At 39.7% G+C, this 13,262-nt stretch overlaps 1 protein-coding gene across 1 annotated transcript in view; it reads left to right on the top strand.

Moving 5' to 3' along the window:
* Positions 1-211: 211 nt before the first annotated feature.
* Positions 212-13,262, top strand: part of LOC128701506 (kielin/chordin-like protein) — a gene marked incomplete at its 5' end in the record, with an annotated part of 29,545 nt that continues 16,494 nt past the window's right edge. Inside the window, 13 exons of the mRNA XM_070081294.1 lie at positions 212-428; positions 677-862; positions 2,079-2,174; positions 4,026-4,205; positions 4,293-4,391; positions 5,837-6,031; positions 7,349-7,531; positions 8,482-8,571; positions 8,647-8,844; positions 10,822-11,007; positions 11,719-11,814; positions 11,954-12,145; positions 12,756-12,941. Coding sequence (XP_069937395.1) covers positions 212-428; positions 677-862; positions 2,079-2,174; positions 4,026-4,205; positions 4,293-4,391; positions 5,837-6,031; positions 7,349-7,531; positions 8,482-8,571; positions 8,647-8,844; positions 10,822-11,007; positions 11,719-11,814; positions 11,954-12,145; positions 12,756-12,941 — 2,104 coding nt within the window. The remainder of the gene's footprint in view (positions 429-676; positions 863-2,078; positions 2,175-4,025; positions 4,206-4,292; positions 4,392-5,836; positions 6,032-7,348; positions 7,532-8,481; positions 8,572-8,646; positions 8,845-10,821; positions 11,008-11,718; positions 11,815-11,953; positions 12,146-12,755; positions 12,942-13,262) is intronic.

Raw genomic sequence — 13,262 nt, forward strand, 5'->3', positions numbered from 1 at the left:
GATATCGGCTTTCGTTTACTAGTGCTTTAGATACTAGTGAATTGTGAATTTTAGGCATTTACGTATATTCTAAGATTTGAAAAGTATAACTATTCAGTGTAACCTGTTAAATGGTTTGCTCAAGAACGTGATAGCTGTGAAGGAATATACAGGATAAAGAACGGATACATAATTTTGAATTTACAAACCAATTACTATTAATTTCTTCCAGTTGAATGTAATACCTGCCAGTTTTCTTGCGTGGACCACACTGGACTGATCCAGGATGAAGGTGCTAGCTGGCAGCCAGATCAATGCCACAAATGTGTATGCACTGATGGCAGAACAGTGTGCCAAACACTTCTTATTGCGTGTCCTTCGAAGCCATATAGCCACTGTATCGAGATTGAAGGATCATGTTGTCCCACGTGGAACTGCACGGTCACGCGGTAAGAACTTTCATGCCAATTGCGTAATGTTGTTGTAGTTTCCTGGGGCTGCTTAATTAAGCCATTCTATTTTTAAGCATGCCAGTCTTCCCATTTCTTGAACTTGTATACTGAAATGCATTCTTATCTTTTTTTTTTCACTTCTGCCGCTCTTAAAATTCCATAAACTAGTTTACTAAATTTGGTTTAAGAAATCTTGCCCACACAAGGTTCAAAACTGATATACAGAGAATTTCACAATGTTTCAGTGGGTGTGTGGACGACACTGGAGAGCATCATAAGCTCTACAGTACCTGGCAAACTAGTCCCTGCATCACGCATATTTGTACCTTAAGCGGAATCTTGAAGAGAACGAGAATTTGTGGACCGCCGCCTCATCCAAATTGTCGCGAAGTTTTACAGCCTGGCGAGTGTTGTCCACGATGGGAATGTGGGTGAGTAATTTTTCGTAGGAGCTTCAGGGCGCCCAAAATTACTTAGACCCCCATGCCCCCTTTTTCTTTTTCTAAGTATTTCACCTAGGGAAGCCTTGTGGCGAAAGTATTTCGCTTAACTCGGGGAAATTTTTTTTTCTAACATCGCTGTGATGGTTCGTTCCTTTAGTAGTTACTGAAACTTTACTAGAATCAGTCTGAACTGATACTGGTTCCTACCCATCATGCTAGTCTCCTACGGGTTTCTCTTTAAAATCTGATGGCTTTACTTTCCCAGTGTTCTGGCCACCCGCACAATATATGTACCGTGCAAGAATGACTCGGCTGGTGCTTCATACTAAGTTGTGGTCGCATTGGCCAACTGGTAATTAGGTTAAATCAACTTGGAATTTAAATAACTCGCAATAACTACTTTCTTGATCTTGCCACAGGTATCCTGATTAGTCTCGAGCGCTGGTTCCGGGTTGGAAAGTATTTTCTTGTACAGGAATAACTAAGCTAGACTCTCCCTAAAGTCTAGGCTGGATTTTACTTTGGTAATTTTGGATTCCTAGCTTGCTTTTCTGGAATTCTTTTTTCCGAAAAAAAGGTACATTCGTATACAGTATGGTAAACATCATATTGTGTAATCTCTTACGCATAGCTAATAGTCCTATCGAAAGTTTTAAATCGGTGCGTCTTGGCAAATATTTTACTTGTCTCCCGTGCAATCTTCAAACTAGTTAGAATTAACTAGTGGTATGAATTAGTTCCTTGAAATAAACTAGGAAAGGAATTAAGCAACATCAGTACTCGGTACTGAGGAAATAAGCAGGAAGTAAACAGTGAAATTTATAGAAAACCTTCCCTGAAGAGTACTCTTCAGGAGTAATGACGCCGAAGTGTCTGGTAAGAACGGCTTTTTCCACAAGAACTGGTTGAATTCTCTAGTCATCCCAAGGGTTCTTAATCTAATCCATATTTTAGCAAGTGTGGTCGACTCAGTCCCTGGCTTCGCCATTTTTAGATAGCTACTCAATTTGTAAATTCCAAAAGTGAATAAATTTTAACACTACGAAAATGCTAATTGAAGTACTTCATTGTACTGACAGGTTACTTTGAAAGGTTTTAACATTTTTCATTAGGTTCCTAGCTTTATCCTCCCGGTGATAAATCTTCATGTTGACTAATTGTTAATGATTTACCACTGGCAAGATTGATCAGACTTATCTTCCAGGCAAGACTGCAAACTGGTGTTTTGCCCTCCACCACCATCCAGCGACTGTCAGCCTGTTAAGGCGCCCATGGAATGTTGCCCTAAATGGAATTGTGGGTAAGTTTCTCTGCTGGGCTGGTATGTTAACAAAACTAATTTTGGAGAGCAGTATACAAAGCTTGTGGGAATAGGACACGAGCAGTATGTGGTCCTAGAGTTTCGCCCGCAGTGAGGTTTATGAAGTCAATCTGTGTGACTTGATAAAGCCCACTGTGTGGGCTAAACTTTGTCAATAAAGGATCACATTATACGGCTTGTTTTCTTTGTCGGTATTTTATCATTTACTTCCATGCAAAGCTTTCATTGATGAATGGGTCGAAAGACTTTTATAGAAGACTTGACTGTGATTCTACAGTTAGAAAAAAGGCGCATGTATCAGTCATGGCTTGCAGTGTTTAGTCCCCCAGCCTCTTTAAGACACTCTTCCTTAATGGTACTCTAATTTCGTAGGTTCGGGCGACTGTTTAAAGAATATCACTTGGGGACTCTTTTTTTACGTTGAAAAGAGTTCAACTAGTCTTAATAGTATTGCTTAATACTTTACTGTACAGAGTGAAATGTTAGTCTGCAGACTTTAATGTACTGAACTTAAGCTGGCGCTGTCCCTTCCCAGAACTGCTAATCATAATTTAGCGGTAATACAACCTAGCAAGTCGGGTTTCCTTGCAGATCTACGTTCACATGTGTAGTTACAAAAGTAGATCTACATTTTTTAATTTTTCAAATGTAAAAAAAAAGCTAAATTTTTTACATTCAAATGTTGAAAAAACGTATACATGTATGTTTGGACCGTTTACGGGTTAAAGGAGCTGAGAATTTTGTCGGCTTACACTCGCGTTTCGTGTCCTTTTGTTCGTTCTTGACTGGAAATTAGAACTCCAAAGATTGAGTTTTGATGAAAGTAGCATATAAATACTAAGTGGCAAATTGTTAAATAAACCTATTTCCATACCAAAAAATTTGTAATGCAGCTGTGAAAATCATAACTAAACTAGAGCACTTTGTGAAGTTTTTTTTTTTTTTTTTTTTTTGCTTCCAGCTTCCTAGCAGCTAAGAAAAAATTAGTCCTTTAAAAGAGCAGAATGAAAAATAAGATTGCCGGCACCAGATGTTGGATGTTAAAGGGTATAAGCAAAAATAAAGAATTGCAAACTGACAGATTAAAGTTAAGCGGGTTTGGAAAAAAATAAGGAAATACTTCCAAAAGTCTCATTGCGCGCTCTGAAGCGACAAATTTGCTTCAAAACACTCGGGCATATTAAGATTACACTAATTTAATTCAATGATTAAATCATACCTTTCTATATTTTTAAATTAAGTTTCTTTAACGTTACTTATGCAGGTAACTTAAAACTACGAAAGCTTATTTGACGCCTTTGAATATGAACTTAGTCTTCAGCGGGGTCGTACTAGGCTTAAAGGCATCCCACTGCTGGAAGTTTTCATTACTGTCTAGATATTTAACACCCGTCTAAAGGGGTGGGTCTTCTTGCAGTGACGTTGGGTGAACTTTTTTTGAAGGGCTAGGCACCAGAAGCTAGTTTTCAGGGGGAAAGAGGGGAATAGCTATTAAACCATAAATTTAAGAAGTCGGAATTGTGGAGTCTGTACTCGCTTGGTGAATGTTAACTAACCTATATCGATAACCAATTAAAATTCGCTAAAATTCAATTCACCCCTCCATTCCCATAAATGCTTTGGCCAATTTTTAGTTTCCTTACTAGTGCCAGTCTAGAATGTAAAGGAACTGAGGATTCCTTAGTGTTGGGACATTTTCTATTTAAAAGTAAATTCCTTAATGCCTGTCACTCTTGACCCAAAGAATAAATACCCATTAGTTGCCCCATCACTATCAGTGACCCTCTTTCCATGAATTCTTTGACCAGCGTAACTAAAGTTTTCTTGCAGTGGTTGCACCGACAATGACGGTTATCATGAGCTGCACAGCACGTGGGAAAGTGACGAGTGTACTAGGAGAGTATGCACGCAGGTTGGTATACTGAACATCACTAAAGAATGTGTACCGCAGCCTCGTCCAAACTGCCGGGAAGTTGATATTGGCGAGTGCTGTCCGAAATGGGAGTGTGGGTGAGTGTAAATTATTCCTTTAAAAGAATTAATAAACTGTTTTGCCACAAATGGTAAAAAGTCTATTGTATATTTTTGATCTTTCAGAGAAGATTGCACCTCCGTGACCTGTCCAGTAATCCCTCCAGGAGATGACTGCCATCTTGTTGTTGATCCTCTAGCTTGTTGCCCTAAATGGAATTGCACGTAAGTTTAATATCGTTTGTTGAGAGTTCATTGACAGTGCTTAATTTTTTAGTAATGTAACTTCAACTGAAGTATTTAAGACTGGTGTTAAATCAGCTCGTGTACGGAAAAAGGTTTAAATTTAATATCCACGCAAATCGCAAATGGTTTGTCAATATCTTAACACCAATCTGAACCTCTGGACGGGTCACCAAATTAAACGTACCGTTGTACAGCATCGCCTTTAAGTATAAAGTTTTGATGCCCTCTCAAACATCTTGAAAAGTTGATACCATTAATCACAACTTTTTCCAGGAAATATGTTCGTGAGCACTGATTGTAGTACCTTTACCATGACCCATTTTAACGTGCTTGAAAGCTCGTTACTACTTCGCAATGATTAAAGGCTAAAAATTAAACTTTAAATGGTTCATAATTTTGCTAGTTTTGCTGATTAACACCTTTCATGGGCGTAAAAATAAATTTCAAAGTATTTGAAGTGGGCAATATTTACCAATTTCTGCATAGTTGTATAATATTATATTCTGACCCTTCCCGACAATGGGTTATCTTAACGTGGTGGTTTCAGTGGCATTCTTCCCCAGAGGGAAACGAATCCGAGAGTTTCTGCTAAAAACTTTCACTTGATGTTGGCTGACAGAATGACTCTAACCAATTATGGCTACAGGTTAAGAAACTTTATCACTACACATATAAATTGGTAGGGATCAATTAAATACTTGAAAGAAAAAGATCTAAACTGTGCTAGAGCTTGGTAGGAAATATATATAAATGGATAAGATAGGCTGTAGTTTGAATGATTAAATGTTGTGCTTAGTCGCTCATGAAATAGTCTGTTAAAGGAGTGCAAAACGTGTCGCAGCGCCTCGACTTCGGTAACTGAGGTTAAAGTAGAACCTGTCTAGCAAGTACAGTACTTAACAATTTAGTAATTAATAAGAAACTTCTGATTATTCAACCTTCCGTAACTTCCCCGTCGCTGGTCACGATGCAGTGTTCATTTGCAGTGAGGGGGAGGAAAGGATGGATCAGCCCCCCCCCCCTCTACCAACTGACCAAAGGGTGCTTGCCTGAGAACCCAAAATTTCTTTAGGCATAAATGATTAGGATCTCGCCTTGCTCTTAAATTTGCTCATACTCCTGGGCAGTGTTACTTGCGTTGCGGTTAAGTGGAAAATGTCCTAAATGCCTGGAAGAAGGTATTTAACTAGGGTTGGTATTAATCAGAAACTTGCTCTTTGTAGATACCCTTTCAATGCTAACATGTTCTAGTCACTACTCGAAACAATAAGATTGCAAACAAATTACGGATGGGGTTAGAACCCATGATCAGATAATTTTGACTGATCCCGGGTTCTAACCCGCCCATGGTGTGCTTTTTCTCTACACTTTTGGCTTACTCTTCTAAGATTTCAGAGGCAATTAATTTAATCTAATTTTTGCAGTGGCTGCTTCGTTGATGGCATTTATCATGCACAAGGCAGTGTGTGGAAGACTGAAGACCCATGCTTAACATCCACTTGTACACACACTGGTGTCAAGACAGTGCATGTACACTGCCCTCGGCTGCCCCAGCCACCTCATCCCAGCTGCACATCATTTGTACACAGTGGAGATTGTTGTCCAAAGTGGAACTGCAGGTATTTATTACAGTACTCTCAATACCCTTATAATTGGTGTATTCTAATCTTGCTGAAGTAACTTTTAATAGCAAGCATGTTAACGTATAAACAGTTGACATAAAATTTCAGTTCCTTAAACTTGGTGCACATGTGCTGCAGTACCACATGCTGACCTAAACCTAGTCATTGCAAACTCGTGAGATACCAAATGGCTAATTTTGTAAATGTTCAAAGTGTGTGGGGGACTTGCTTACACATTACCTGGCATTGTTGCAAAATTTAAGCTCTTTAGTGCTTAGACGTAAAATATTTTAACTTTTCCTGGCTGTTTTAACTAGTTAATATACTTTCATTTAAAATTTCTTTAATTGCCGAGAGCTAGTGACAGTAACAATCAAACTTCCTATCTTCTGGAAGATTAAATATGGAAAATTGCATTTATCTGAATGTATCATTATATACATAACAGTAAATGAACATTGATAATTATTTATCAGTTAGACAAGTAGGAATTTGTGACACCTAGGTCGCAAAAGTGTCCCCCCTTCGATACCTACCAATGTCATATCCACAAGTTGCTCTAGACCTATTAAATGAAATACACATTACCAGGAATGCTGGTAAATATATAAATTTGTGGACTGTGTATTAAAATTAAAAAGATTATAGTACATGTACACATTTATATAACAGAAGGAGAATACATCTTAATCTTAACACTCTCCAATTTGACTAGAGATAAGTTCTAACATACTCGGAAAACCTCGGTCTATACATGAAAATAACTGGCCAGAGTTATAACATAACACTTATCTCAGGTTCCTGGAGCTGTCTTGTCCAGTCGCCTGATATATAAAGTTATGCAGGAATGCACATCCAACAATGTAGTCTATTTGAGGTGTCAACCCAATTTTAACCTCGAGAGCACGAAAAATTCTAACCATTACAACGTTTCTAATCCAAATTCAAACAAAATGGCCACTGTCCTTCCACGCAGGTACAAAATTTCCCATTTTTTTTTTTGACAATTATTAAATACAGTATGGCCATCTATTTACATATAACTACTGTATTTCTGGAAAATATATACAGTATTTTCCACATTAATTAAACATTCAACTTTTTTTTTTTCTTGTGTAGACCCTCAAGGCGAGTTGCTTGATGTTGGTAAGTTCTTGATAAAGAAAACTAGATTTATGCTGAAATTCCCTGAATTAGGGTAGAATGCCTTCCATTCAGCTGCCCCAATCTGTGTAATACCTAAGTTTATCCCTCCAGATAACCATATTCCATTGCTAAGTGTTGCAACTATTTTGGAAAGTGAATTTGTTCCAGTACATGTATTACTGAGGATGGCGTACATCACGAGCTGAACAGCGTGTGGCATACCAGCCCCTGCGTCTCGCACAAGTGTACCAGAGCTGGCATACTCTCCATTACACAGAAATGCCTTGACCCGCCTCATTCTAACTGTGAAAAGTTTTCTGAAGGAAAATGTTGTCCATCTTGGAGATGTGGGTGAGTATAAGGGTTAGGTTTTAGTTTTTGCAACTAAACTTCTAACTTTCGTTACCTTGAAAGCAAGATAGTGGATGGTTTTTAACATGAAGACTAAGTTTGCGGCGAAACTAAAGGTTTATAAAGTGAATAACCTTTAATGCAGAAGTGAGGTACCTGTTCCTGTGTAGGAACCTTTCCTGGGACAAGTTCCACTCTAGTTCTTTTCATTTAAGAACTCTTCCTTCGACGAAAGGTGGGCATTTTAGTCGAAAAATTGACTTCAGATAAACGGTGGGAATGCAAAATTTTCTTGGTATACCGGTAGTGAATGCGTCACGAAAGTTTTAGGCGTTGGAAATTGAAGGGTTTAAACTTGCAGTCGTAATGACTGCAAATCGTTTATATAGTTTGCCTGTTAGCAGAATTCCTGCTTCCCCCCCCCCCCCCCACATCCTCCAATAGCTATTCAGATTGCTGGTTTGCCTTAAATAATGGTGGGGTTGAGATTAGACTTTCAGCCAGAGTAGTTGGAAAGTTTTATTAACTTAAAATTTGATTTGCACGTATTCAGTATGGGTCTGATTTCCACAGTGAGAATTGTATTAGTCACAACAGCAGATAAGATTCGTATTCTTGGCAAGCAAAGATAGCTGTAAGGAATAGTTTGTATAGCTTAACATAAAATTGTGCTTCATAATTTCACTAGGCTTCTGGTCTGATTTTAAGTACGAGCCCACCTAATAGCTGGGAGACTTCGGAGTTGAACCCTCTGAAAATTTATTGGTAAACTGAAATTCTGAAGCTTCAGTTAAGTAAATTATACTATCTTGTATATTACTTTGTCATAAGGCTTCTTGAGGTAATTTTAAATCTAATTCCCTAGACAGATTGTAGCTTGCTCAGTTACTAGTATATATGAAAGTAATTAATGTTCAGTGCACAATAAAAATTGAAAATTTTCATTCCAGACCTGACTGCAGTAAAGTGCAGTGTGCAAGTCGACCCAGCAAGTGGTGTACACCGTACAGACCACCACTGGCATGCTGTGACGAGTGGAACTGCAGGCAAGTTGTCTTCCCTCTCGCCCGTTAAAGAAAATTCTTGTATATTTAAGGTAGATAATAACCCTTAACTTGCAGAGGTTGTGAAGATGAGCTGGGAAACCGGTATGATGTAGGGGAAGAGTGGACAAATGACCCATGCAGCACCTCACGATGTACAGAGTCTGGAATTAAGATTAGTAGGAACTACTGCCCCATAACGCAGAGACCCCATCACAGCTGCAATACACACACCCCGGAGGGCGAGTGTTGTCCTAGATGGAACTGCAGGTGAGAAATTCAACCCAGTAATAAACTGTAGACTAATTTCCCTTCAACTGTAGTTTCTTAAAGCTCCTTAAGAGTTCTTGAAAATTTTTCCTTCAGTCTTAATTTTACTGAAATTAATTCTTAGTTTAACATTGCCTCAAATTAGTGTTTAGTGTTAACAAACCCCTTTAGTAATGAACGGTAATTTTAGGAAACTATTTGCTGTCAGTTTCGTGTGTACACGTGTGTACACGTGTGTACACGTGTGTACACGTGTGTACACGTGTGTACACGTGTGTACACGTGTGTGTACGTACTCGCCTATTTGTGGTTGCAGGGGTAGTCACAGCTCCTGGCCCCGCCTCTTCGCTGATTGCTACTAGGTCCTCTCTCCCTGCCCCATGAGCTTTATCATACCTCGCCTTAAAACTATGTATGGTTCCCGCCTCCACTACGTCACCCTCCAGGCTATTCCACGGCCTGACTACTATGACTGAAGAAATACTTCCTAACATCCCTTTGAGTCATCCGAGTCTTCAACTTCCAATTGTGACCTCTTGTCTGTGTCCCTTCTCTGGAACATCCCGTCTTTGTCCACCTTGTCTATTCCGCGCAGTATTTTATGTCGTTATCATGTCTCCCCTGACCCTCCTGTCCTCCAGTGTCGTCAGGCCGATTTCCCTCAACCTTTCTTCGTAGGACAATCCCCGTAGCTCTGGGACTAGTCTTGTTGCAAACCTTTGCACTTTCTCTAATTTCTTGACTTGCTTGACTAGGTGTGGATTCCAAACTGGTGCTGCATACTCCAGTATGGGCCTGACGTTAATGGTATAGTCTCTTAACGAATCCTTACTGAGGTATCGGAACGCTATCCGTAGGTTTGCCAGGCGCCCGTATGCTGCAGCAGTTGGGTGTGGGTGTGGGTGTGGGTGTGGGAGAGGGGAGGGGAGGGGAGGGGTGTCCAGTTAAGCTTATAATCCATGCATTCTTGTAATCCATTGGTTTGCCCTTCAGTAAGTAGTGGTCAGTCAAGAACTTTCACTATTCCTTTTAATGGCCAGGTAGAGGTGGAGGCTTCTACAAAGAAAGCACTAAGCATGTCTCTAACTTGTGGCCCACATGAATCTGACCTTTCGTAAGAGAACACTTAGTAGGCCTATCAGATCAGAAAATGAGTAGCGGTTACTTTTTTGTACCTGAAGATAAGACACGCTAACCGTTTCTTGGACAATTTACAGGGTCTCTACCAATTTCCTTACTGTTTCCTCACCATGCTGGGTCACATTTCGATAGATGCCTAGGGTAGACCTTCTCGGACTTGTGCTCCTATTGAAGGTGCTTGCCTGAACCCAGGAGCAGGGGGGGGGGAAATCCCCCCTTAATCTAAATGCTCGTGGCAACTGATACAACGCGAGTTAGTGAACTACTGAAAATGTTTTAAGATTTTTTATATAATTAACGGCAGTAGCAGACTAAATTTGAACAGGCTAGCTTGGATGTAAACGGCCAAATGGAGCTAGTATCTTGTAAAGGGATTGCAGGCGGTCTAAAGTGATAGTTTAGAGTTTTTCTTTAAATCTTTATAATTTCTAAGAATCTAATGTTCAGCTTGTGAAAGTAGTATCTGGTTTGTTCCGTAAAGTGCTGAATGGCTCGATAGAAATAGCTTGACATTTTAATCCAAAGTATTTAAATCAGAATTGGCATTTTTCTCGTGCCCTCTAAGTTAAGACATGCAAAAGCCTTCCCATTTTTCCTTCCCAGTTTTTCCAAATATTTTTTAGTAAAATATTCAAAGCTTTTAAATGCTGTCCCCTCAAGGAAGGTTCCTTGATGTTGGTGAGGGGCTCTTGATTTAGGGAATTGGATCTGTGCTCCAGTTCCCCGAATTAAGCCTGAATGCCTTCCACATCCCCCCCCCAGGCGCTGTATAATCCTCCGGGTTTAGCGCTTCCCCCTTGATTATAATAAATAATAATTTTAAATGCTGTTCTCTAGCGCCTGTCTTGACGATACTGGAGAGTACCATGACCTAAACAGTATGTGGCAAACGAGTAACTGCGTCACCCACAAGTGTACCCGGGCTGGCATATACACTGAAGTCGAAAAATGCCTTGATCCACCTCACGGCAACTGTGAAGATGCTTCTGATGAAGGAAGTTGTTGCCCATCTTGGCGATGTGGGTGAGTATTGTCGATACAGGTTTGACTTCAAAACGTCTGAGACAATCCCGGCCGGGCCGAAACTGTTCTAAATTGGAATTGCGAGAGGGTCTATCGAAAGTGAAAGCTAGTGTTCGAATCTATAAGTTTTGTGATGTAAATAGTTTTAACTTTAATGGCTTAGCAAGAAAATTTCCAAACTATTAGTGGTAATGAAGCTGTAAAATTACCTCAGTTGGTGGCAGGATTTGGGTTGAGGGAAAATAAGCAAATACGAAAAAAATTTCAAACTTGCTCCAGAAACTTCGTAATTTTGTGGGCTACGTACGTGCTTGGAGGAGAGGGCAGCAAAGTTGTAAAAGGTAAATGGAGTTGCCTCTCCCACATTTCCCTGCTAAAAGAACTGCCACTTTGTTCCCTGTACATTGAAAGTCTTTCCCATGTACCTCTTCTGTAGGCCCTGTGCTGGCAGGTTCTGCCTAGCCTCGAGCAGAAAAATATTTTAACTGCTCCCCACGACTTTAATCTTTAACTAGGGCATGGTTTTTAATACCTTGGGTACTGGTTAAACTTTTGTCAGACTCGTCCATGTGGTTACCCAATGGAAATGCTCTTAACTTTCATTAAAAAAAAAAAAAAAACTTTTAGAATTATTGGAGATCAGTCAAGCAACCGAGTATAATCAGATACTTAACGGTCAGTAGGCTTCCTATAGCAAGTAATGCATTTCAGGCCTGACTGCAGTCTTGTAAAGTGCCCAAGTGCGCCCAACAAGTGGTGTGACCCATACAGACCACCTTTGGCATGCTGTGACGAGTGGAAGTGCAGGTAAATGTTTTAGACTAAATGGTCTAGAAAACTGGTGACTTAGGCAACACTTGAACCTTGATTTTTGGTGATTTTTCTAGTTGAAAGTATCTTAAATTCATAGAAATTTATCTTGGCGAATTAAAAATTGTTCTTGCAGAGGTTGTTTTGATGAAGATGGTAACCAGCATGAAGTAGGGACAAAGTGGTCAGACGACCCTTGTAGCACCTCTGAGTGTACAGAGGCTGGTATTCAGGTTGCACGGAAATACTGCCTCCCAGTGCAAAAACCCCATCACAGCTGCGTTACTTATACCCCGGAGGGAGAGTGCTGCTCCAGGTGGAACTGCAGGTGACTTGCTGGAAACTTTGGTTCAAAAGTTCCTTTTGAAAATAATGCATTCTAGAAAGTTTTAAAGTGGTCACTTGAGGTAGAAAAGTACTCTACTCTTTTAAAGTTTCATTAAAAGGCCTTAGTCTATCTTCGTTTACGTACTCATGGTTTACGTTACTGTTGCAGTAACTTAAACCTATTGGTAGTGGCGGGCCTGATGTACCCTCTAGAATTTTATTTAAAATGTTCCTTCAAATCTGTAACTAGTCCACGTAACTGACCTTTCAGTGTACTTATTTGCAGGAAGTGCAGACTCTCCTGTAATTGGTAAAATGTGCTAAATTTACGTTGGGCGGTAAGTGATGGAAGTGCCCAATGTTTGAGATTACCGTTTTAAAATTTCAATTTTTCGTCCCATTGACTGCTGACTCAATGACCAGTTATTTCCTATTTATTTTCCGACCTTCAGAATGTCTTGAATCTTCATGTATGCTTCCCTCGTCAGCTACTTTCCTTCAATAACCCAGTGTTATTTAAGATCAGAATGTATAACTGCGCCTTAATTGCAAAATTCTCTACTCTGAAAAAAATGCCTAGGATACTTAATACTGAGAAATTGCTTTTTAAGTGCATGTCTCGACGATGCTGGAGAGTACCATGACCTGAACAGTGTGTGGAAAGTGTCTCCTTGCATCACTCATACGTGTACCTGGGCTGGTATACGTACGCAGGTTGAGAAATGCATTGATAAACCTCATAGCAACTGTGAAAACGTTTCTGTTGAAGGAAGCTGTTGTCCATCTTGGCAGTGTGGGTATGTATTAGTTTAAACTATAGAAGAAACATTTATGGTATTGTATATAGACAAACTGCCCAAAATCGATTTCTTGAACCTCGGTGACAGGCAGGATGTGGTCCAATTGTTTTCCTTGTGTACTACGAAAATTTTTAAACTATGGGGAAGGCGCTTTGCTCACTTAACATGCCTTAATCATGGTTAAGACTAAAATTGGTTAGCAGAGACTTGCGTCCAGGAGTCTGCCTGGAGTACAAATTATTTGTGGCGCAGTTTAGTTTAATGTAACAAAACTTATGGAACTGAAGAATGTCTTTACAGTATACGTTTAGGAGTGAG

Source organism: Cherax quadricarinatus, unplaced genomic scaffold, assembly GCF_038502225.1.
Source record: "Cherax quadricarinatus isolate ZL_2023a unplaced genomic scaffold, ASM3850222v1 Contig2233, whole genome shotgun sequence".
NCBI classification, from domain to species: Eukaryota; Metazoa; Arthropoda; class Malacostraca; order Decapoda; family Parastacidae; genus Cherax; species Cherax quadricarinatus.